This window comes from Dama dama, chromosome 24, assembly GCF_033118175.1.
Source record: "Dama dama isolate Ldn47 chromosome 24, ASM3311817v1, whole genome shotgun sequence".
Lineage (NCBI taxonomy): Eukaryota > Metazoa > Chordata > Mammalia > Artiodactyla > Cervidae > Dama > Dama dama.
The window spans coordinates 16400526-16427886 of record NC_083704.1 but is presented as its reverse complement, the minus strand read 5'-3'; the positions used below and the strand labels follow the sequence as shown (position 1 = coordinate 16427886).

The 27361-nt window shown below is 38.3% G+C and overlaps 1 protein-coding gene across 6 annotated transcripts in view; it reads right to left on the bottom strand.

The window, feature by feature from the left end:
* Positions 1-27361, bottom strand: part of GOLGA4 (golgin A4) — a 112673-nt gene that overhangs the window by 70732 nt on the left and 14580 nt on the right. For 4 of the 6 annotated variants that reach the window (XM_061127751.1, XM_061127754.1, XM_061127753.1 and 1 more), the window contains exons 2-6: positions 25433-25522; positions 15606-15704; positions 11296-11361; positions 1165-1479; positions 435-482 (exon numbers count right to left, since the gene is read on the bottom strand). In XM_061127751.1, the coding sequence (XP_060983734.1) occupies positions 435-482; positions 1165-1479; positions 11296-11361; positions 15606-15704; positions 25433-25522 (618 nt within the window). The remainder of the gene's footprint in view (positions 1-434; positions 483-1164; positions 1480-11295; positions 11362-15605; positions 15705-25432; positions 25523-27361) is intronic. The other 2 variants (XM_061127755.1, XM_061127756.1) reach the window with 2 other exon arrangements.

Sequence of the window (27361 nt, the reverse complement as noted above, 5' to 3'; positions counted from 1 at the left end):
CACTTAACCAAGGGCTTTATAAGCAGCAACCTCAGGAAACAGAAGAGAGGATGCTTATTTTTGGACCCTGTTATAAGGATAAGAAACAGATGTCTTCAGGCATTTAGAAAGTTGTCTGTTTATCTACCATTAAAACAAAGATGCAGCCTACAGACGGACCTACAGACTGACCAGGAAACAGGCTTGAGAGAAGCAAGCATGGCTTAAACCCAAACTTCTTATATACTGCCTACTCAAGGAAGCCCATCCCTACCAGAGGCAAAAACATTTGCAATTTCTCTCATTCTCTTCATCAAAATCCCTAATAGTAAAACAGGTTAAATACTTTGGTCATATGAAGAATTATTAAAAGCCAGGATCAGAACTATCTTATTACAAGATCCTAATTTTAAAATTACATATGAATCAATATGAATAGCCAACAAATGACTTACTTGTAGCTTTTTCTTCTCTCTATGAAGAGTCTGATAAGCTGTAACAAGCTAAAATAAAGAAAAAGTCACTAATAACATCAGTCATTCCTATATAAATGCAGTTAATTGTTCTAAACTCTGCTAAAATATCTCATTATGAAAGTCAAAAAATAAGTCAAAGGAACCCTTTAATAGACAATTCAAGTTAATCAGATGCATATGCAGTTGAAACTAAATAATATAGGTAATATATTTCTAAAAAATAAAATGTAACGACTATAAAAATACTAAATTACATTTTATTTCACCTAGACACATACCTCTAATACCTAATTCATAAAATGGGATTAGAGCCCATTGCCTAAAGACTACTCAAACTGTGATCACAGATCAGTCTCATAAACAAAAGCATCACCTGGAGCCTGCTATTAAGAGAAATAGAAGTCCTTGGGCCCCACCTCACACTAACTGAATGAGAAGCAGAGGGAGGGTGGAGAAAGAGCAATGTGAGAATCATAAGGCTACAGGCAACAATTTGCTCCAAAATTTTACTAAGAGTCCTGGCCAAAGGGCCTCAGCACCAGTGAAGGCCTTTAACTAGATACTGCCACCCACTACTTACCACCAGGATCCAGTGGAGCTAGGGAATCAACAGTTCAGCCAACGACAGGCGTAAAGATTAGGCCGTCACATGAATTAGAGAACATGAGGAGGAAATTTTCATACTAGCAAAAAAAAGTCATGCCCTTACCTCACAACATTTTCCTTTGTAGCCATTCAATCTTCGTTCCGTCCTCCGCAACCACTGGATCAACTGCTCTTTGCTGAGACTGTCTAAATTCCCAAGTGAGTCTTCAGTCTCACTCTCCATATCAGAGGGTGGATCAAAGAAGGCAGCAGAAGAGTCCAGGTCGAACCGATTCAGGGATTCTCTAGAAGATGTGCGTACCAAAGACTCTTTAGAGGACGATCGGACTAGAGATTCCTTCACTGGACTCCGAAACAGAGACTCCACGGACGGCACGCGGAGCTGGAGCTTCTGTGCAAAAGACTGCGTGTCACTCGACTGCAACCAAAACGCAACAGGACATGTGGGTTAAAACACACACTGAGACTTCTGTTATTCCCTAATCACCAGCCAGAATCTGTTAAAAGCTCTAGCACATTTAACTTCATTCCTGACATTTTACACAATACACTACTGGCTGAAAAACAAGAGACGCCCGGTTATTTCTGAAAAGGCTCTGGACCTTGAGTCAGAGGACTGGGGTGTAGGTCCCAGGTCTGTCACTGAGCAGTGGAATAACCTTCACTAAGTCACTTCCCTTCGGTTTGCCCATCTGTAAAAAAGAAGGAAGCCGTGCTTTCCCAGCAGACCTCACCTGTGTGCTGTGAGATTCATCCACTAAACTAAGATCCTTGGAGGCAGGGGCCAACAATACCACGGTGTACACCCAGGACCTCAAATGGGGACATGTACTGTGAGGTGTGAAGTGTGTGTCTGAATCTGGAGTCTGCCTGGAGGCGCAGAGTCCTTATCACTCTTCTCAGGCAGAGGGTAGGTAACGCGGAGTGAACGCATCTTGCTCAGTAACAGAACACGAGGCAGAGCTGACTGGTGACGCTGGGCTCTGCTCTCCTCACCACTGTCTACGGGGAATAAACGTAAGCGTTACAAAACCATGAAGGGCAGTGAGAGTCTGAGCTCAAGCCCCTCTGCGTGGATCAGTAAGCCTCAGGTTAGAAACAGTGATCAGCAAGAGCTATCCCCTTAATTAGCATATTAATGTTAATGATAATGCATTATTTTGTAAAACAGCCATGGAAAGTACTCTTACTTCAATAACTTGCATTATTCAAAGCAGCATTACTTTGTTCACATGACAGCAGTCAGTACTTAAGGTGTTTCCTAGAAACTCATTCTCACTAGGGCAACAGGGTCACTGCAAGATCTCAAAGATGCTAGGAACGAAACGCTCAGAGGAGACTGAGGTCATGTGCAGGCAAAGATTACAAGAAAACAGAAAGATTCTCTTTAATATTCAATAAAAAAAAATCAGACCAGGAATACTTTATAGATTTTAGAGATTTAATAATAGTAGTTGGCAAGGTGTGAGTTAACAGGGGCTCACCCTCTTCATAAACACAGAAATTTATTACAGGAGATTAGTAACAGTAAAAACTGAAAACAACCCAAATATTCACCACTAGAGGATATATCGACTACAATGTATATAAGGAGGTTCAAGACATATTATTAAATGGGAAAACTCAGGTTATAAAATAACACATATACTGTGAGGTCGTTTTAATTTAAAGTAGCTACATATAGTTTTGAATCTGTATGTATGTGTATACAAACACCTTGAGAACCAGGTCATTAAAGGTCCAACGCAAAAAGTTAACAGTGAGTGGGTCTGAGTGGTAAGATTTTAAGTGATTTTTACTTTCATTTTTCTTATTTTCATGTACTTTGCAATTTATTCTTTCATAATGTGCAAGTTTTACCTCTGTTCTGGGACAGGGTGGAGAATGTCTTAAGGGAGAGGAGGGACCCTCATGCTCAAAACCCCGAAGACCACTTTACACCTACTCCATCACCAGCCACCTCTGGTGAAGAGCACCACGCAAAAAGTGCTCTTCAGCTCCTACAGACAGTATCCTTGTAAACTGCCTCAGGACAAACAAGTGAGAAGTCTGACTACCACTAGAAATAGCTGTTATTTTAGGTGAGCCAGGACTAATGAACAATGTCAAAGACATGTATGTGCAGAAGCTCTCAAGCTGGGTAACTGTCACATCTACTCTGCTTGGCAGGAAGGTGATTGACTGTCGTGATTCAGCCTGTTGAGGTGCCGAGCAAAGTTGCCTAAGTTTAAATCTTGGTTCCGCCACAATCAATGTTCAAAACAAGAGTCAAGTTACTTAACCTCACGAGTCTTGTTTCCGCCTCTCTAAAATAGGGATGACAAAAATAATAATTATGGTAATACCACTACCTTCCTCATAAGGATGCCACAAGGACTGAGTGAGTTAACATGTACACGCAAATTACTTATAATGTAGCAAATATGCAATAAAACATTAATTATCATTATTAGTATTAGAGAAAGAAGACTAAAAGACAAACTTACACTTAAGAACCACACTCAAGCTTATGTGGCAGACTCTTCTGGCTCTACGACGCAGGAGCTTAGAGCACAGGCTCTGCAGCCAGACTTCATGGGTTCAAGTCTTCCTTCCACCACTGACCAGCAATATGACCTTAGGCAAGTTACAGTGCCCCTCTATGCCTCTGTTTCTTCATAAGTAAACTGGGGAAAACAGCACTCCCCTCCCAGGGCGCCTATGAGGAGTACTACCTGAGCACATGTGAAGCACTTCACGCCATGACTGGCTTGAACTGTCATCACCAGATATTCAACACTATCTATCAACAGATACCTAATCCTCCCTTCTTCCTTTCCACCAGACACCAGTTTCGTTCAGGCTAACAATACAGCCAGGTCAAACATTCACCTTCTCAAATACGAACTAAAACCACAACGAGACACTACCACATATCCACTAAGATGGCTAAAATTAAAACTATGGAAAACTCCAAGTACTGGTGGCAATGTAAAGCCATCCTTTTTGGAAAACTACTAGTATTTATTAACACTAAAACTAAACACATGCGTACTCTGTGGAACAACAGTTTGATCCCCTGGAGAAGGGACAGGCTACCCACTCCAGTATTCTTGGGCTTCCCTTGTGGCTCAGCTAGTAAAGAATCCACCTGCAATGCGGGAAACCTGGGTTCAATCCCTAGGTTAGGAAGATCCCCTGCAGAAGAGAAAAGCTACCCACTCCAGTATTCTGGCCTGGAGAATTCCATGGACTGTATAGTCCATGGCGTCACAAAGAGTCGGACACAACTGAGCAACTTTCACTTCACTATATACCCAGTACAAATGTATAATTATGTTCAACAATAGACATATACTATAGTAGCACTGTTCAAAACAGTACCAAACCCAAAACTACTGTTGATGTTCATCAATAACAGACGGGAAAAATCAACTGTTGTCTGATCATTAAAGGAATACTAGACAGCAACAAGAATTAAAGATTAATAGCCACAAACAAGAATATACATGAATCTCACTAACAGTATTAAACAAAAGAAGCCAGACACAAAAGAATATCCACTTCTGATTTTATTTACATAAACTCAGAAACAGGCAAAAGTAATCTACAGTGTTAGAAGCCAAAACAGTAGTTAACCCCCGCCCCTAGTGTGAGAGGAGAACAGAAAGGAACACAAGGGTTTCTGGGAAGCTGGTAATTTCTGTTTCTTGATTTTGGGTGCTGGTTACAAAGCTGTGTTTGGTTTGTGAAAATTCAGAAAACTGTATACGGAATACATGATACTTTTCTGAATGTAGACATTAGAGTGTGATACATTACATTTCAATTAAAGGATTTTTAAAATTAGCTCTGGGCGTCCCTGGTGGCTCAGTGATAAAGAATCCACCTGCCAATGCAGGAGACACCGACTCGTCCCCTGATCCAGGAGGATCCACATGCCTCCGAACAACTAAGCTGTGCCCACAACTATTAAGCCTGTGCTCTGGGGTCTGGGAACTGCAACCACTGAGCTTGGGTGCCCTAGGGCCTGTGCGGTGCAACAGGAGAAGGCATGGCAATGGGAAGCCGCACACCACCACCAGAGGGGAGTCCCGCCCACCACCACCACCAGAGGGGAGCCCCGCCCACCACCACCACCAGAGGGGAGCCCCGCCCACCCACCACCACCAGAGGGGAGCCCCGCCCACCCACCACCACCAGAGGGGAGCCCCGCCCACCCACCACCACCAGAGGGGAGCCCCGCCCACCCACCACCACCAGAGGGGAGCCCCGCCCACCACCACCACCGGAGGGGGGCCTCGCTCACCACAACCAGAGCAGAGCCCACACAGCAACAAAGGCCCAGCACAGCTACAGATAAAAGAACTCATAAAATCATTAAAAATATAAATTTAAAATCATAACAAAATTAGCTTTTTCCAGACTCTGGTTCAGCCACAAGTGGCTGTATGCCAAAGCTCATACAAAGCTCATATTGGCTGTATGCCAATAATGGATACTACTGAGTGGTACTCTAAAGGATGCGACTTTCCAGAGTTTTCTGGCAGTCCAGTGGTTAGGACTTCACACTTTCACAGTTCTCCCTGGTCAGAGAACTAAGATCCCACAAGCCACACAGTGCAGCCAAAAACCACGGTGGAGCCTTCTAGAAGAAATATCATTTTCCTGATAAAAAGGAATGTGTCTTTTGTCCTATGGAGAATGGAGATGTATTTCCTGGAGGCCAAACTTGGAACAGGGAAGATGAAAGGCAGTGATCAGAATGAGACGGAAAACGGAGGGCAGGACAAGAAGTCAAAGGGAAAAGGGTCTCTAATAAACTGTCTCCAACGTTTCTGCTACATGAAAAACTCAGCTCCCACTGGCTCCAACTACTGTCGGGTTTCTGGTACCAAAGACATTCACTGATTTATAGCTCACTTTCCAAAAAGCTGATGGGGACTAGAGAAGGAGAAATGTATAAGTAATAACAAACGAACACAGAGTTACTTTTTAACTCCTTTCTGTCTCAGGCACTTGACCCTGTGTTCATTCCTCCTTCCTATTTCCCCAATAGTGTTGCTGTTCAGACCTTTATCCTCCACCAACTGGGTATCTGTAGCAGCCTCTGTCCTCCTGCCTCAAAACTCCTATCTACCGGTCTGTCGCTGCGTCACATGGTCACTAGGGTGTTTAGGATTTCTTCCTAAAATATAATTCGGTTCATTTCATTCCAGCCCTTAATGTGAACTCTCACTTAATAGAAAGATCAAAATCCTTCACTTATGTTCAAGATTCCCACTTCCCAAGACCCATTTCTTTGTAAAATCACCCCTCCACATAACAGAAACTTAAGTTCTAACAGGTAACTTCCTGTTTCCTGAACAAATGCATTGTCTGTGTGCCTCTGTACTATCGCCCAAAGTTTCCAGGCATATGGAAACCCAAACATCCTTCAAAAGTGAGCTCAAACTTCTAGGAGTTCACCCATCATTTTTTTTTTTTTTTTTTTAGAGAAACTGCCTTTCTTAATGGCTAAGCACTTTACCAGGACCACTCCTGGAGCACAAACTGCATTCTGACTCACCATTAGTTACTTACTCGCTGATATAACAACTAACTGTTTATGCCTTAAAACAACTACAGAGATAATACAGCACAGTGGTTAAGAACAGACTTCCAGCTTTGAATTCCAGCTTTACTACTACTAACTTTAAGGCCTCTGTTTCAATTTCCTCATCTATTAAAAAAAAAAAAACAACTAGTAGATTGTTATGAGGATTAAATGGGCAAAAACATTTAAAACAGTCTCATGTATAGGAAGCACTAAATATGTTTTCCTACACTGTATCCACTGCACACACACCCTCACCCCAAACTTTATACTCTTATAGAACAGGATCCATATTCTCTATTTCTGTAGCCTTGCCTCAGTGCTTTCCACAAGGTGGGTACTTAGTACACATTTGTTCAGCTGAACCTTAACCTGGCAGTATGATAATGATGATCTAATGGGAAAACTTGAAATAATCAACGACTGATCAAAATGATACATATCATTTTTTATACATAGTGTATCTTATTTTAGAAACCATGAGCAAGAATTAATACAACATCACTAACACTCTACAGTAAGGTTCATAAGTTTTATTCGTAACAGAAAACTGCAAACAGCCCAGGTGTACATCAACAGGTGAACACCTACAGAATATTCATATAGAAATACTACACAACAACAGAAGGGAACAAACTACTGGTAACTACAACAAGGATGAGATTCCAAAAACACTGTGGTGAGTGAAAGGAGCCTTCCACAGAACAGTATACACTCTATGAGGCCACGTACATGTAAATCTAAAATAAACAAAACTAATCTGTCGTATGGTGGGAAAAAATTAAGCCAGGCTGCCTCTGAGAGGAGCACCACAAGGGAACTTTCTGGGGTGAGGATAATCTTCCATAACCTGTGGTGGGTTTGGCACATACAACTGTCAAAACTCAGTCAATGCACATGTGAGGCTTGTACATTTCATTTTATATAAAATTCACTTCAAAAAAGAAATTACAAACACTGATCTCTAGATAATGATATGCATACTAAAACATCAGTACTGTGGCCTGCAACTTTGAAAGGCATCAAAAAAATAAAATAGATTGAGGTACACATAGAGGAATGAATATATGGACAGAAAAAAGAGTATGGTAAAGCATCAGTGACAGAAATGAGGTGTTCAGTTCAGTTCAGTTCAGTCGCTCAATCGTGTCCGACTCTTTGTGACCCCATGAATCGCAGCACACCAGGCCTCCCTGTCCATCACCAACTCCCGGAGTTTACCCAAACTCATGTCATCGAGTCGGTGATGCCATCCAACCATCTCATCCTCTGTCGTCCCCTTCTCCTCCTGCCCCCCAATCCCTCCCAGCATCAGGGTCTCTTCCAATGAGTCAGCTCTTCACATGAGGTGACCAAAGTATTGGAGTTTCAGCTTCAGCATCAGTCCTTCCAATGAACACCCAGGACTGATCTCCTTTAGGATGGACTGGTTGGATCTCCTTGCAGTCCAAGGGACTCTCAAGAGTCTTCTCCAACACCACAGTTCAAAAGCATCAATTCTTCGGTGCTCAGCTTTCTTCACATCCAACTCTCACATCCATACATGACCACTAGAAAAAGCATAGCCTTGACTAGATGAACCTTTGTTGGCAAAGTAATGTCTCTGCTTTTTAATATGCTATCTAGGTTGGTCATAACTTTCCTTCTAAGGAGTAAGCATCTTTTAATTTCATGGCTGCAATCACCATCTGCAGTGATTCTGGAGCCCAAAAAAATTAAGTCTGACACTGCTTCCACTGTTTCCCCATCTATTTCCCATGAGGTGATGATGATTGAGGTGTTAGGTACACATATGTTCACTTTATAAAGTTCTTTCAACTTTTCTATATGTTGGAAAATTTTCATAAGTATTGAAAATAAAATTAAAAGCAGTCTTTCACTTTCAGCAGTATTCAAAAACAGCAACGAAAATTTCAAAATTTAATTTTACTACTATAATTTATTTTAAAAAAATAAATGATTTTCAAAACCAGACTTTTCCCCACAACTTAAAAAAAAATAACAGCATATGAGAATGGCCATTTAAATGCCTATGTTTTGCTCTACTGAATTTAGTGAAACTCAGTTGTTATTGGAGAAGGCAATGGCAACCCACTCCAGTACTGTTGCCTGGAATATTCCATGGACCGAGGAGCCTGGTGGGCTGCAGTCCATGGGGTTGCTAAGAGTCGGGACATGACTGAGCGACTTCACTTTCACTTTTCACTTTCATGCATTGGAGAAGGAAATGGCAGCCCACTCCAGTGTTCTTGCCTGGAGAATCCCAGGGACGAGGGAGCCTGGTGGGCTGCAGTCCATGGGGTCGCACAGAGTTGGACACGACGGAAGTGACTTAGTAGCAGCAGCTGTTACTTTGTTTTTGTTGTTTTTACTGAAGTTTAGTTGACTTACAATGATATGTTCCTTTCAGGCATGAAACATACTGATTAGACATTTTTACAGATTATGCACCAAAGTTATTACAATGTTACTGACTCTGTGTCCAGTGCTGCACATTACACATCCCTATGATTTATTTATTTTATAGCTGGAAGCCTGTAGCTCTCAATCTCTTCACCTACTTCGCCATGCTCCCACCCTCCTCACCTCTGGCAACCACTAGTCTGCTCTCCATATCTCATTTTAACAGCATATAAATTTAAATGAGGCAATACATGGCAAAAAATTATAGCTTGGGAGACATGTTTTTGTCATTCTACGATAATCCCACTATCAATAACTAGTCACTGGTCTCTGGGCAAGTAATTTAAGGTTTCATGCCTAATATCTCATCTACACAGTATAAGAGGGTAATGCTAGATCCTATAGTTACCCTAAACTGCCAAAACACTAAAACTATAATCTAATAAAACTATTTCACAGCTTCTCAGATAAGGATGAATGCTCATATACACTTGTTTTACAAGTTTGTTTTACAAACTCTATTTTTCTCTATTACATGGTGGCATACACTAATTATTTTCAAATATCTGAGTTTTTTAAGTTTGTCTAAGGTAAAACGTCAACTTATGAATGAAGAGTCATTTTGATTAGCTGAATGTTATGTTCCGATTACCTGAATTTTGTGTACCAAATTAAACTGAAGAGTTAACTACTGTTAAGTATAACAGACATTTTTTTGAAAAGGGTATACTACACTTTTCTGCTTTGTTAGATAAGGACAGTGAGTAACCCTTTTTAATGACATCTCTGCCACAAACTGTGTGCCAAAATCTACTGGTTTACAGAGGATGATCTACCCAGTACTAAGGGGGTCACAGGCAGCTACACCTTATAAACTCTTGGGCTTGCTTTTCACCATCTCTTCTACCTTGGTGTCAACTCTGATGTCCTGTTCCCAATATCAGTAAGCATTCTACCTGCTTCAGGGATATCCATTGTTCCTAATTTGCTAACAACAACCAACAACCAATCTGTCAGAAATTTGTATAAAAGCAAACAGACTCTGAGTGGAGATGTCTCCTTGTAATAAGAATTAAATGAGATCATGTACATAAAATGATTAACAACACCTGAGACACAGTAAATGCAATAAATACAACTAACTTTCTGAATATCACACATGTTCATTCCTCACCTTAATTAAAACTTAAGTCTCTCCTGAATTTGATCAAAACACTGGTTGTTATTCATTCTAGTTTTTGCATTCATAATTATATTCAGTCTACTTGGAATATTCTACAATAGAATAAGCATTCTAAATAATATTTTCTGATTAATATTCCTTAAACATCACTGGATCTGTCCAATAACATTAAGACTGATGCCTCCCAATATTTTACCCCTCCCTCAAGGCACTTACAAGAAATTATGTATTTGTAAAAGGACTTGGGATTAATTGGGGATGTTTCAAGGCCCGGGGACTTGGCCCAGAATCTGACTGGCCTCCCTGAAAAGAATGAGGTTCTCAGCTCACAGGTAACCTGTTCATGGAGTCTGGGAAGCTAGACAATACTTTAGAATGTTTAGTCTACATGATTTAGTTCATAAATCAGATTGTTGAGAAACTGCCTATGTTCGTGCTCCAGGTCCTCAGAATCAGAAATGTTACTGCCCTACACTAGACACTGTTGAGAATACCCAGGTTAATGATGAATAATCATCAGTAAAGCCAAAGATAATAAATGTTCATCTCAGACACTGCTATCATTAAGATTTTTTTAATGAATTTCTTTCTTTCTTTTTTGGAAGGAGTCAAAAGAAGGTTACATGAGTCCCACCCTCCAAATAACTTTTTAAAGTCAAAGATAAACTTAATTCTCTAGTCATAAGATATTCTGCATTAGAATAAACTTTAAAAGAAATGCCATTTTCTTCACATCCCCCTTCTAGAATATGTAACTCAACATGTCTTTCAGTATGACTTACTCCTAATCTTTTACAACTATAAAGTCAGTCTTTTTTCAAAGTGTTATCTTCAGTGCCATTAGGTTTTTAAATGAGCAATAATGGAAGCTTACAAAACTGGAAGCTTACAAAACATGTATCACTTTCACTTTAAACTTTTTCCAAGAGACCGTCAACAAACTTGGATTTACCATACATATTGCATCCAGTGTTTGGACGTCACTGTTTCATTGTAAAGTCAAATGCTAATAACATAGATTGACTGACACTGAAATGACTTGCTCTTTCTTTTAAAGAACATTTAAAACAAACCTGAGGAGTTGTGGGTTCACTTCCGTTAACACTGTCGGGAGATTTTGTGGCTTGGAAAGACGCATTCTAAGAAAAACAAAGAAACACTGTAAAGAGAGGATCAGAAAACTAAAGTTTTAAAACTGTTAAGAACAAAGGCCAAGTACCTAAACCTATTAGACACACTTATCTATTAAACAAAATTAGTAAGTGCTCACTTATTAGAATTTTTTCATGCAAGGCAAAACTAGTATGGTAAGTATTTTAGAAAATTCATTTTGCTATTTTATCTGTAACTAGACAGCAAAGATTAGTATGTAGCAGAAATTATTTCAAACTAATCACATGCCTCCCCCTATTACAATCACCCCAGTTTTTTCCCTCAATACAAAATTAACATCAAGAATTCAATCAGCAAAACTCATTCAAGTAGAAAACTATCCAGAGAAAGTAATGTCAATTGTTCCTTACAATTAAATATTATTTAAAGTTATTCAGGCTAAGCTCTGAAAAATATCTTCCTAATAAGAAATGGAAATGCCTCATTCATTTAAAGCCATCAGTCTAAATGAAACTGGTAGGACAGTTTCCAGAAAAACTTAAAATTAAAAATAATTTCTTCCACAAATGAAAGTTTTTTATTCTGTTCTGTTGGTATGACAAATGTTCTAATTTACACAACATTCTACTTATTACATCAAACTTGTGTGAGTTCCATAAGGTTTGATATTCTTTGAGATTCAAAATTCTACACTATTCATAATACACTAAGTGTCTAACTAAAATTAAACCTATAGAAGCAGCTCATGATAAAATAATGTCCATGTTTTAAACAAAAGCATTTAACCAAATACTAGCCACTTTGTTTCAGTAACTTAGTGCTTAAAAAGTACATTCCCCTACAACCTCTAGGGCTAACCAAGGAAAGGTCAAACATATGACTCTTCTTATTCTTAAATACAAGTGGGGAAGGCACTCAACTTTACAAAAGTGTTCTCAAATTTTTGAACTCTCATTAGGTATTTGATACTATGAAATAATTAATTTTAGCTGTGATAAATGTACTATGATTATGTAGTTTTAGTCTTTATCTTTTAGAAATATATACCAAAATACTTAGGTAAGATTTCTGAAATTTGCTTCAAATATTCCCATGGGGATGAGGGAGAGGGGTATCTGCATGTGTGATGAGGGTGGGAGCGACATGGTTAGGGAGGCGTGAGGGTATAAGATAGCCACGAGTTATTAATTGCTGACAATGGATATTGGGGGAAGGACAAGAAATCTTATGTAATTTTTATTACTATTTCCACTCTTGCTATATGTTTGAATTTTTCTCTCATAAAAGTTTAAACACCTTGTCCCTCTAACATAAAAAGAGCTATCAAATTTTATCAGTCCAAGACACCTCCTTAAACTTACATAGGGGAGAACGGTTAGGGGGATATAGAATTAACTTTTATCTTCCTCTTCTCTGCCATTTCAAAGAATTAGAAGCTGGATACATGGCATACATTTGTACAACATTATAATTAATGCTATCTAGCCCTAAAAATATCCTACACTACACACTCTAAAATAAAAGACATATTTCACAGAGATCAGCAAGTCTCTCTGCCAGGCAATTGAAAAGTAATTATCTATGTGCAGTAAAAATGCTTTATATATACTTCATATTCAGTTGCACAGAATATTAAAAAGATGTTTACTCAAGAATAGAACTTTAATAAATAAAATGAAACAAAATAAATTTTATTTATCAAGGGGAAAAAAGGAAAGTAACTGACTGTTAAATTGTGGAGAAAGCAAACAAGAGGGCTCCATAAGATATTCTATCTTATGTAGTTAAAAAAAACCTGGCACGTTATTGTGGCCCATACAAAAACAGCTATTCTACAACTGTTTGAAATACCACTCTACCAAACAAACAGCATAATATTTAAAAACTTTTCTTTCCTGTACCTATATTTTAATTTACTTGCTATACTATCTATTGGGCTCCCCTGGTAGCTCAGATGGTAAAGAATCTGTCCACACTGTGGGAGACCCAGGTTTGACCCCTAGGTTGGGAGGATTCCCTGGAGAAGGGACTGGCTACCCACTCAAGTATTCTTGCCTGGAGAATTCCACGGACAGAGGTGCCTGGAAAGCCCCAGTTCATGGGGTCGCAAAAAGTCGGACATGACTGAGTAATTGCAAAAAATACTATATATCCGAATAAATGCAAAACAACTAAAGAAAGTACTGAACTATGTTATCATGAAAATTTAAGTTACGAATCTCTAGAAACAAAAATTACAGATTTGTCACTATGTATAATGCCTTCTTCATTTCTGCCCTGCAAATTCTTTCTCATCTTTCAACTTTCAAATGCCTCTTATTTTGTGAAGCCTCCTCCTATGGCTGGCCTGAGGGACTAACACATTTCCTATGCTTGTATTTTCTTCTACAAAGCCTTAATTCTTTTGAATTGTTACGTGTATTTTGACATTTTCGTCTCAATACTAAACTACAAATGTTCAGAGAGCAAGAACCCTACAATTTGCCTGACTGATAGTAGAGGCTCAGGGATTGCTTCTTAACCCCTTATGCAGCACTTCCTTCAGTGCAAGAAGACTTCTGAATGTCTCCCCGCAGACAGAAGCCCAAAAAACCAGCTCAACACATGTCAATACTCAAGGGTCACCAACACTGTCTCCTGGAGGCAATTCTTAGATAATGAGAAAATGTTTCTAAAGTGCATTTAATTTAAAAGTACACACAGGTTCCCTGCCAGATTTGTCTTCAATTATGATTTGTTACATCTTTCAATAATCACTTTTAACTGCTGTAAGGTTATACCACGGTTTTATGTGAGGAGAAATGTTATTACCTAAACAAACAAAAACAAAACAAAATGTAAATAAGATCATCATAGACTTTCAGCCTACTTACCTTATTTTAAATAGTTCTAAAGCCTTCATTTTAAGATTATTAGCATTTTTTTTGCAATAGGATAAGTATTCAATATGAATTGTTTTTATGTACTTATGGAAGTGGACCTCGAAGTTCTTTTTTTTTAAGTCTCCATTACTACTACATGAAGTATAATATCATTTTATGTTTTTAAAATAAGTTGGTAATAAGTTATCTCTAACTGGGACTCCTGTCTCCCTCTCAGGACTGAAAACAGTGAGGTATAACTGGTAGCCCAGAACCAAGAAGACACCTCTATTCCTGAGTGCCAAGCTAAGGCATCACAAGAACTCTCTGCTGCTTTCTTTTCTAAAACCAAGTTTAGAAGGTAACATAGGGCTGCTACTGGCCACATGCAGACCAGGCTGCATGAATTAGTATGTGCATGCGTGCTCAGTCGTTCAGTCGTGTTTGACTCTTTGAGACACCCCACGGACTGCAGACCGCAAGGCTCCTCTGTCCGTGAACTTTTTTCAGGCAAGAACACTGAAGTGGGTTGCCATTTCCTCCAAGGATCTTTCCAACCCAGGGATCGAACCTGTCTCTTGCATCTCCTGCATTGGCAGGTGTATTCTTTACCACTGAGCCAAGTGGAGAGCCCCATGAGTAAGTACAGAAATGTTCTAATTTCATCACCAGCTGCTTAATAAATTAAACCAATTCTTATTGTTTAAAAAAAAACCTCAGTCCCAGTTCAGTTGGTGTTCATTCTAACACCAAAAGCTATCCTTACTTGGCAATCAAACATCTAAGTTTTAATTTGCTAAATTTACTAATTTAGCAAATTTTCCAAAGTGGAATTATACACAAGATTCAAAATTGTATGAATTCAGTCAACTGAAAGATAAAGAGGTAATTTTTTCCTTTCAAATGTTAAATACACAGAAAACTGGTAGTCTCCCAAAATAAGATGCAACTACTTGTTACAGTAGACTCCACCTGCCTACTCAATATTGCTTAATTATGGATTTATATACAATGATTTTTTCATTCCTAAAAATGTGAGTCACATCTCAAAATATTCTTGGCCTCCTACCAATAGAACAGAGATTCCTAGCAATACATACCTCTTTTAGTTAATGAGCAAACATTCCCTAGGGAGGAAAACTTAAGAGTTCATACCAAGTGAAAGTATTCTTTGCTATATTAATGAACACAGTGTTAAATTTTGTTGCTGTTAAAAGCTAGCAAAACACACACCAGCCATCAGAATTCAGCAGTTTACGCTCTGATTTTTTTAGAGCAAGGTTAGCAGCACAGCACTGAAGATGCTTTGAGAGGTGGTCAGTGACAAGCAACATGAGATATGCTTCTAGAATGACCAAATTACTCTGCTTCCCCACACAGGGAACGCAGAAAGCGGTGGAAGGACTCACCACACTTTCAGTCTGGGTTTTAGGCTGCTTGGAGGAATCCAAAGCAAAGATAGTATACTCAGAGAGAAAAGCAGGCTCTGCTATCATCCCGGCTAGGAGCTGTCTCATTCAGGGTAATGAGCAGAGGCATGAACATAAAATAAAGGATGAAAAACAAATCATAAGGGCATGTTGCAAAGTTCTCATCCCACAAGCACGTACAATACGCTAGCGGCCTTGCACCACCACCACTCCACTCACAGAAACAGTAAGTTCCTGGGAAAGTGCAGGGAGATGAGGTGAGCTGTTCTGGACCTCAAAACTCAACTTTAAACAACTGGCTTTTCGACAGACAAATGATATATGCAACAGGCACCATGGCACACAGCACGTCTGGCAATTCAGCATTGAAGTCTACACCAATAAGAACAACTAATGGTAAAGACACAAAGTCTTAAATACTGAGCTGCTCATTTCAATAGACAGAAAAAGACAGCATGGAAATTTATGGGGCAGATAAACACACGAAATTTTAACCATTTATTTGCACTTATATACAGATAGTCTTCTCCAATATATACAGTAGAAAATTTTAAAACAAATGTGTAATAAGTTTTAAGGATAAATTCTATTATACTATTGATGGCTCTTTTGATATACATTCTCGTCTGCATAATTTTCTTTCATAAATTGTATACTATATCCCAAAACACTATCATGATTTAGATGTGTAAGAAATTATAATTAAAATGAACTTTTTGATGGTGGGGGTTACACAAACACACTCAAGTAACAAAATTGCATTTCTAATTATTTTTCTCTACCTAGCCCATTTTGGGGCCTGCTTTTTTTTTTTTTTTTTTGCCCTCAATTTTCTGTTCTTTTTCAGGACATTATTATTACTTCATTTATCTTTACTGAAGATACTTGTTTTTCAAAGTCTTGTCCAGACTGCCCTTTTAATTGTTTTAATTTCACCTGGAATAAACTGATATATCCCAATTCCTGTTTTTATTGGTTGTCTTTTTAGCATTTATTTTAGCATTTTCATTTACAGGCTCCTTTTCAGGAAGGCATTACCCTTCTCCTTCCCTCTGTGCTCGTCCCTCCTTATCCAGTCGATCTGACTCCCTGGGTCCCAGTTTGGGTTTCCAGCCCCATGGCAACGCAGAGGTTATCACAGACTCAGTCACTGAGCCCACGGGAGGTATGGTTCAGTTCTGGGTCACAAAGCCTCCCTAGAGACAGCAGCTTCTCACAGTGGGCCACAGAGAGCTCTAGGCATCAGCTGGGAAAAGCTTTGCTCAGCCCCCTTTCATGAGTGCTGTGAGCCCCACTTTAGCCTCTGGCCTGTAGCACTAAAACAAATTCTGGCAGCACAGAACCCTTCCTGTCCTCCTCAACCAGCGTTCAAAGAGAAAATTAAGTCCTAATGCCAGCCCTAAGGCATCTGCTAGCTAGCATCCACTGTATGTCATGAATTAGTATATCCCGTATGTACTACTCTATCCTCTTTTAGGAGACAGACCCTAAAAATCTTTGGGATTTTATTTTTTTGTCACATCACATGGCTTGGGGGATTTTAGTTTCCCAACCAGGGACTGAACCTGGGCCCCAGCAGTGAAAGTGGAGAGTCCTAACCACTGGACAGCCAGGGAACTTTCAAAAAGCTTAAAACCTTCTAGTAGCTCTACTGTGAAGAGAAGAGGCCCTGTTTCTATCTTCCCAGACACTTATATATAGCTGTTGTAGCAACAACTTATTTTTTTGAGTCAAATTTATTTCATTCTTATATGCAATAATGTATACATTAGGTACATAATACACTCAGAAAATACAAGAAAAAAACATCCACTACAGCAGTAGTTGAGAAAATATGCAGTACAGACTGTGGTTAAATCATTTTGATCAAATCCAAGATCATGAATTATGGCCCTGTTTTGTCTATATGGGTAATTTTACTACACATAAAAACATACAATCTTTAGACAGAAAAGAGCAAAAAAAAAAAAAAGGACAAGGTATCTAAAGTTTCCTGTCTCTAATTAGCACTGAAAAGACCAAGGGTATATAAAGATGGTAAAAGCTAAAAGAAAAAACAAACCCACATATCAAGCCAGAAAACTGGGAAAGTAGCAACACAGATTCAAGGAATTTCTGCTAAGTCTCAGGGCACCTGAGACTTAATAAGACATCAAAGATCAGCCTGCTACCCCAGTTAAAAAGAAAAAAAAAGATCAGCTTGCCACTGCAATCCTGAGGATGCTCAGTTCACTCAGCAAGAGAATGGAGCCAGCTGGCTCATCACTTGTTTGACAGAGAAAAATAGAGAGAGACTCACATCACTAATCTCAGGCTGAAAGAGGGAAAGGTACTACTGCATTTACAAAATTAAAAGGGTTACAAGGCCCTATTTTATCTTAAAATGTCTTATAGTATTACAAGGCAACACTATAAACAACTGCATGCCGACAAACTAGACAACGTGGTTGACATAAAGTACCAAAACTGATGCAGGAAGAAACAGAAACTATTAACAGAACCATAAAAAGTGAAGAGACTGAATTAGTAATCAAAACATTTCTCATAAAGAAAAGCCCAGGATCAGATGGCATCATTAGTAAATTATACCAAACATTTAAAGAATTAATACTAATCTTAAAAAAAAAAAAAAAAAAATATATATATATATATATATAGGAACAGTTCTCAATGCATTTTATGAGACCAATATTTTCCTGACACCAAAATACTGCAGACCAACAGACCAATACCTCCTATGAATACAGACAAAAAAAAATCCTTAAAAAAAAAAAAAAAAACCTAGCAAACCCAGCAATATAAATTAAACACCATGAACAAGTGGAACTTATCCTACACAGGGCTGGTTTAACACCCAAAATCAGTTAATACAATACATCATACCAACAAAGTAAAGGACAAGGTCACATGTCAATCTCAAGATGCAAAGAAGGCATCTGACAAAATCCAACACTGCTTAATGGTAAGAACATTCAACCAACTAGGAACAGAAGGGAACTTCCTCAACATGAGAAAGGGAATATACTAAACACCTTGTTAGCATCATACTCAACGACAAAAAGACTGAATGCTTTCCCTCTTTCCTTTAAGACTGAATACCTTCTCTCTTCCCTTTGAGACTGAATGCCTTCTCTCTGAGAGACAAGTCTGTCAGCTTTCACTACTGTTCAACTGAAGGTTCTAGCCAGGGAAATTAGGCAAGAAAATGTAATAAAAGACAGCAGATTAAGGAAAGATATAAAACTACCTCTATTTCCAGATGACGTGATCTTCTACAAAGAAAATACTAAATAATCCACTAAAGGGATCATAGAACTAATAAATGAGTTCAGCAAGGTTATAGGCTTACAAGATTAGTAATAATTTATAAAAATCCTATTTTTTCTGTAGAATAACAAGAAAACTGAAAATGAAATTAAGAAAACAACTCAATGTATATTAACATTAAAAAGAATAAAATATTTGTGAATAAATTTTAACAAAAGTAGTATAAAACTTAAGCTGTGAAAATTATGAAATTTTTTGAAAAAAATAAAGAAGACCTAAATACATGAAGGAGGAGAGGGAAAAGAAAGAGAAAATAGAAAGTTTCCAATTACTTAAATCTGATAAGGATGGCACAAAAATAAAAGTATAAATCTCTCTCTTCACAGAGTCAGAGGAAATGTAAATAAAATAAGTATCAGACAACAACAGGATATTAATAATGCACTCTGACCAGTAGAATTGATTTAAGGAACGACCAACTGACTTAATATCAGGAAACCTATTAATTTAATTCATGTTTTATCATTAGAGCAAAAGAAAAAATATGAGAACTGAATAGATATCAAAGGCAATCTAACAGGTATATCTTCTATTTTATTAACTGACAGAGGGTAGGTAGGTTATAATCTAACAGTCTAACAAAGAAAAAGCATATCCAGCTTTGAAAGTCAATCCATTTAGGGGCAAAATTAATTCCAAACTTACGAAGAAATACTTCTCACCCATCACTTTGGAAGATAATTCTTAACAATTCCTAAAGAACAACACCTTCAGAAGCCCCGAAACAATAAATTTCAAAAAAATGCTTAGGAACTGTCAAAAGCCGAGAGTATCAGGAATCCCTGTTAGGGGTCATCACATGAAACAGTGAATATTTTCTGGAAATACAAAGACAACTACTGAGGTAAGAGACGGCATTTTGTTTCTGAAAAATAGCTTAAATCAAGAGAATAAGAAAGAAAAGGGGATATCTTTCTTGAAGCTTGCGAAAGCATCTAGTCCAAAGCAGCCTGATGCTTCATTATTTCTTTCCCTACAGCGTCACTCTTAATATAAAATGTCCTCTCTGTGCTGTTCAAGAGGTGGTGAGTATAGATAAAGCTTTTTCTTTTCTGTACAATAACGATCTTTTGTATGTGATATACAAATTACAAGTATTTTCATATTTCTGAATTCACTTGCCCTTCACAAGAACCCTGTGAGAATGGATATTCATTTCTCCACAATTTAAAGCTGAGGCTCTGAGAAGTTAAAAGAAGCTGCCTAAAGCCACACAGCAGGTAGGGATGGAATCCTAGGATCCTTTTACTACCGCAGGCTTGTGCTGCATGTAGAGAAGCAAAAGAGCATACAGGATATGTGAACAGACATCTACTCACAGAACAGAATCCGTCAAACAACTGAAATACTAAAATCATTCTTTCTATGCGTCATTTTTAGCCAAAAAAAAAAAAAATATATATATATATATATATGAAAGTAAACTGATTTCTAAAGATTAATTTTAAAATATGAAAAATGTGAACAGACGAGTTCCTAGGAAAAGAAGGGACATGCCTACTTTGATCCCCATCTGTGAGGAAGTACCTCCAGAAGACAACAAATCAGAGAGCAGGGGAGGCAAGAAAGTGAAAATTTCATTCCTTCAAAAGTTCAGCAGGCAAAGATAGAGAGAGAGGTAACACCCATGGGGCCCTAATCCACATAAGGCTCCATTTGTTTCCCTCCCCTCTTGACAGGACCTAAGCAGAGTAAGTGAAGCAGGCCATCTTGTCTTCCCAGGCTGCCCCCAGTAACAACTCGGTAATCACCTACCACATGCACGGCATCATGCAAGGAGAGGAACGTGCCGTGTTACTGGCACGTTCTGGCACGTTACTGGCACGTGTTACTGACACAATCCCAGAAGGAAGGTACTGCTATTCCCATCCTATGCATGAGAAAATCTAAGTCACTGAAAAGTTAACTTTCAAAGATCCTTCAGCCAGCAAAGCCAGACAGTTCCAAAAACCACCCCCTTCTCACTCATCTATTCCAGGTATTAAACAAACATGTTCTCATTTTCTTAGAAAAGTCTTCAGACTGAGCCATAAAAGGAATGCAGGGGTTACACGTGTTGCAATACAGATACACCTTGAAAACATGATGCTAAGTGAAAAAAACCAGATGCAAAAAGTCACGTATTATGTGCATCCACTTATGTGAAATATCTAGAAGAGGTAATCCGCATCGGTGGTCACCTGGTGCTGGGAGAAGGGGAGAATGACTGCTTAAGGAGCAAGCAGTGTCCTTTAGGGTAATGAAAATGTCACGGAACCAGACAGATGTGATGGATGCACAGCACTGTGAACGTAATAAATGCCACCTTTAGTTCGCTTTAAAATGGTACATTTTATGTTACAGGAATTTCATCTCAGTAAAAAGAAAAACTAAGAGTGGAGCAGAGGGCAGGAGGGCAGGCAATTCATTTGCCTAGTTAGCCCTTTACGTGATCCTACACTCTATACTGCTCAAAGGTACCCAGCTCCAGAGGCAAAGATTCAACTTAAGCAACACAAAGGGGCAGGAAGCCTGTGCTGAGGGTACTGAGGCTGGGCCTCGGAGCCCCAGGAGAGAGTATCAGGCCGCCTGGACAGATTCGCCGTCTACGCAGGATGAGAGTCCCAGAGCCCCACAGACCTCCGTGCCAGGGCACATCAACCTACTCCCCTTTGCCTTCAATGTCTACACTCATATAGATGACTTTTTACACCCCTATAAGGAAGCCTGGGGCGTCCCAGGTGGCTCACTGGTAAAGAATCTGCCTACTAACGAAGAGACACAGGTTCGATCCCTGGGTCGGGAAGATACCCTGGAAAAAGAAATGACAGCCCACTTCAGTATTCTTGCCTGGGAAATCCCATGGACAGAGGAGCCCAGCGGGCTACCTACAGTCCATGGGGCCGCAAAGAGTCATACACAACTTAGCAACAAAACAAGAACAAGGAAGCCTGAGGCACTGCTACCAGAGACAGACTTCTTTAGATTTACATAAAGTATTTACTAACAGGGGAAAACAGACATATTAGGATTCTCCCCAATAGCTGAGAAAAGGCAAAACATTTAATTGACCAGAAATTCAACATAATGAAACCATTCTACTTCTCAAGCTTTCTAGATAACACAGACTTTACCTTCTGGAGAGATTGGCAAATATTTGCATTTTGAATTAAATTTCCACATTTTGCTAAAAAGAAACTTGAAACTAAAAGCGAGAATCCCATCACTGACAGAGTATCCTTCACCTCAGAGGTTTAACAAAATGAAAAACCCAGGGAGTTTGGCAGAGCTCTGGTGACTTAAAAGGATAATTTTATGTAATGTCCTCTTAATCAGTAATTTGATCATGAAATTTAAAAGTTCCTTATTTATTTCAAAATAAGTTGAACTGAGGTTTACATTTCACTTTGTGATCAAAAATATATTTTAGAGTTGTTTAAAAAAGCTTAAAAAACAAGGAGACGAAGTGATGATATTGCTTTGGCTGTCAACCAGAAACCATTTCCTAAGCTATACCTATAAGCACAGGAGCTTTAGTGCTGGAATATGGGGAAAATAAAAAATAACCCTTAGCTTACTTAGCCTGCTGTAAAAGAATGCTGAAACCATCCCTTTCAGAAAGGATTATTTTGTAAAGATACATTCAATTTAAATGTTTTAAAGCATCCTAGAAAAAGCAAATCTTTAACAAAAAAAAAGCAATAGTAGCAATCAACAAGTTATTTTCATTGTTTCAACTGTACGTAAGCCAATATACCATAATATCAACCAATATACTAAGTGTAGGAATAATGCCATTAACACTGACTGCAAAAAGTGTTTTTGCTGCTCAATACTCTAGCTTTCATTCAAATTACTTTCACATATAAACTAAATTCAACAACATTAACTTGAAATCTTAAAGTTAAAAAATGCAATATTGTAAATAATGCATAAGAAAATAAGATTGCAAAGAAAGTATACATATACTTTAGATTCATATATAACTTTGTCAGATTATTTAAATATATACACTAAGGACACAGTATACTATTAACTTTCAATGCAAAAACTACTATGAAGTTTTTATTTTGCTATCAACATCTACTAAATAATGGTTTTCAAAAATTATGTTTTAAAGTAATCCTCATCAAGGCAGTTTGGAAAAAAAATCTTTACAAATTTTAAATTTGCATACACCCTATGACCTAGCAATCCCATTCTTAGAAATCTATCCTACAGAATAACAGCATTGCAAATTATGCATTACATACAATGCTCAGTCCAACACTACTTACAATATTGAAAAGATTATAAAACTGAATTCATAATCCTGAGACTTTTTCCAAACTAATCTATAGCATCAGTGCAATCCCAATTAAATTCTCTATACATGTGTTTTCTTGTTGTTGTCAGCATTGTGTTTTGTTTTGAGTTAGTTTTTGTAAGACTTGAAAATCTGATTCTAAAATTTACATGAAATTTACATGGGAAGGTATAGGAATAACTAAGACTTTCCAGAAGAACAAGGTGGCAGGGCTATGGACTGAACGTTTGGGCCCTAAACCCCAGGGACATCTGGTGATGGTACTTGGAGGCAAAGCCTTTGGGAGGTAGTTAGAGTTAGATGAGGTAAAAAGAGCAGGACCTACCTCTGTGACGGGATTACTGCCCTTACAGAAAGTGAAAGGCAGAGAGCAGCCTCCCCACTCCCCCATCCCCCAGGTGCAAGCAACAAAGAAAAGTTATGCAAGGACATAATGAAAAGACGTCTGTGTGCCTCTCAGGAAGAGGGTCCTCACCAGATACTGAATCTGTTGGCCCCTTGATCTCGGGCTGCCCAACCTCCAGAACTCTGAGAAATAAATGTCTGTTGTTTAAGCCAGCAATCTAAAAATTTTGGTTTTAAAACCAAGACAGGGAAGACCTGCTCTACACTGAAGGCAAGATTTAATATAAAATAGTTATGAAGACAGTGCGACAACAAGTCAAAGACAAAGCAAGCAGGAGAACAGAAAATAGAGCCCAGAAACAAATCCACTCAAATATGGACACAATTTCTGATAGCACAGGAGAGCAGTGTGGAAAGAATGAAACAACTGGATAGCTACAGGGGGAGAACAGCGGTAGTGAAACTTGATCCCTACCTCACACCATGTTGAAAAAACTTATTTCCAAACAGAGTATTAGATTCAAACGTGAAAGGTAAAACCGGATAATACTCTCAAGGATAAGTAAAGAATACTGTAATAAGAAATGAAGAACACTAGCTATAAAATATAATATTGATAAATTGGACTACATTACAGCTAAGAACTTCTGCTCAAAGGACACCATTAAGAGAATAAAGGCAAGGGACAGAAAGGAAGTAGATATCTACAAGGCATATATCCAATTAAAAAAACTCCTATCCATACTGCATAAAAAAGAACTCCTACAAATCAACAAAACAAAGATAAATCAACAGAAAAATGAGCAAGAGCCCGAAATAAGCAGTTCACGAAAGAAGTTATCAATACACAGATGAAAAATGCTCAATCCCATTAGATGAAATATACAGATGAAAACTGCTCAGTCTTGTCAGTCATCAGAGAAATGCAAATTAAAACTACAAGAGAACATTACATACCCACCAGAATAGCTGAAATTAAAGACAACTTTCATAAACTCCTGGTAGGAAGGTAAAGTTCTACAACTATCCTGAAAAAAACAATAGGCATTAGCTTCTAAAGTGTTAAAACTACATATACCCTTTAACTCAGTGCTTCTCCTCCTGTAAGTATATAGCAAAAGAAACGTACAATAATCCTCACAAGAGCATAATTTAAAATAGCCAAAAATTAGACAACCCACAGGTTTAACTATAAAGTTTATGATAGAAAGCATACTTAAGAGGCCCTATTTAAAAAAAAAAAAAAAAAGCAGCAGCATATATCAAAAGGGCAGGACGATGGCACTCTTTTGTAGGGGAGGGAGGAAGCACTACAGGGCTGACAGTTTTCCTCTTCTTGACCTGGATGGTAGCTACACGGGGACTCACTTCATAAAAATTCACTGATTTGTGCACTTTGTTTTACCCTATTTTCTGAACTTCTGGAACTCTTAAAATCCTTCACAGAAAGAAAAAAATGTTGGAAAAAATCTAATCTGAGCTATGGTGCCAGCTGCACGTCACTTGGAATCAGTAGTTACTTCAGTGTTTCCAATCACGAACCTGAAAATATAGGACTTCTCCCCACATAATGCTGAACAAATTGTTATCACATCATTCTGAAAATATCAAATATTAAAGGCAAAGTATAAAAAAAAAGGCAAAGTATATTATCCTCTCAAATTAAGGTATTTAAAGAAAACACACTTTATAAAAGCAAAATTACTATTAGCAAAAAAAAAAAAAAAGGTTACTAAAAAAAGATCTAGGAATTAAATAATTGACCTGTCAAAAAAATTTCCCGTTTTTTAATCAAAAGAAGCATAATAAGCTTCTTGTAAGTTTGTTAAGGAAGAAATTCTAAACTTACCTCTCTGTTGGGTGTACCCTCATCAAATGACTCTGTAAATGAAGACGTCCTGCTCCTGGTTCTCGTTGGTGTTGAAGAACTGGAGGAAGCCTAGGTTAAAAGATTATTGCACAAATTAGAAAGACTACACATGTGAGCACACTACCTACTCTATAGTCCTTTCTCACACCCCATGCCCAAAGAACCCAGTAAGAGGAAGGAAAAGAGCAAATACATGAAAAGCAGAAAAAGGTAAGTGAAACATCATCAACTAGCAGACCCAGGCTACCCACTGGGTCCTTGGTCTGATTCTGCCACCAACTTGAACTAGGACCTTCACTAAATTAACTTTCTGAGTGATAAAATAAACCTCAAAATAAGGTTGTGATGCTAAAATTATTTTATTAGGGGAGACTGAAACCAGGTGAGAAGTATACGAAAACTTTCTATACTATCTTTGCAGCTTTCCTATAAATCAAAATTATTCCAAGTTCACTAAAAATAAGTTTGTCAATTCAATTGTGAAAGTGCCTTCCAGCTCTAATATTCAACGTAATGAACTGTGGAGGTAAATATGTCTCTAGTCAAGGCTCTTACTTTGAGAATGCTGTGCACACCACAGCCCAGTACTGAGATGCTAGTCCATCACTTCTGTGAAGGACTGCATGACTCCTACAGTCCTTAGTACAAAAACCCGTAGGATAAATTTAAACAAGAAGCTTCAAACTGAAACTAGAGCCTGAGGCCCACTCTAAGGTAAGCTAAAAACAGTCCCAAAAATATAAAACCAATACTTCAAGATGCCCCCTCATCCATAACAAGATAGGTCTTAACTCATCTACACAAAAAAATAACGTCTTGATGTCTTACCCTTCCGTAGTCTGTATAGCACTACATAAATAAAAAGCAATTAGTAAATATTTGTTAAAATAAATGAATGAACAAATGAAACGTCCATCTGTCAAGTTAGTGTGTGCTGCTGTGTCTATGCTGGAACAGAGAGGTCACAAGAAACAGTGTATACACATACACACATACATATGTACATATTCAGTGTACAATTAAGTCTAACATTTCTAATCAACACAAATGTTCAGTAAATGGTGCTGGGACAAATGGCCATCCATATGGGGAAACAAAATCAGTCAGACTTTTACTTCATACTTAAGCTATATTAAAGATTTAAATGATTTCTGGGACTTCCCTGGCAGTCCAGAGGTTAAAATTCCTCATTTCCACTGCAGGGAAATGCAAATCCCGCAGTCCCCTGGTTGGGGAACTAAGAGCTGAATAAAACAGATTTTTATGTCAGAAGCAGAAATCAAAAGGAATAGTTTAATTGGGAGGAGGGGAAAACATCAACAAAATGTGACATAAGTTAAATAAACTTTTTTTCTAAAAAGCTCTTATAAGGACTTAAGTCCAAACTCCAAAAACTCACCAACCTAGTCTTCTTTTCATCTAGGGCAGGTGACCTGAGCTCCCCCAGTGAACATACCCACATGAGACTCTGAGTTATATATGGGCGGTATGAGAAAACAGACATGCAAAATTAATCAAGCTCGTCAGCTGGTGAGCGTGGAGACACAGAGCTTCCTGCACGCATACACAAGGGCTGTGCATGTGAGATGCAATGTGCCAAACTGAGGCAGCTGCAACATTATTAGTGTGGTCCCCCAGCTTGGCTGGGCAGAGCCATCAGCCCAGACTTTCAGGCCCTCCTGAAAATTCTCTAAGTCACCAACTATTTATTCATTAATAGAACTCTTTTCTGCTTAACTAGCTGGACTGAGTTCTGTTGCTTACAACTTAGAATTCCAGCACACACATACCGTCTAAAAGATGAACCAGAAAAATCAACACGTGATAGAAGGAATGAGCTATGTGCAGAAGTCACCTTAAGGGATAAGATATCCCTTCTCAACCAAGACAAAAAAACAGGAACAGTAA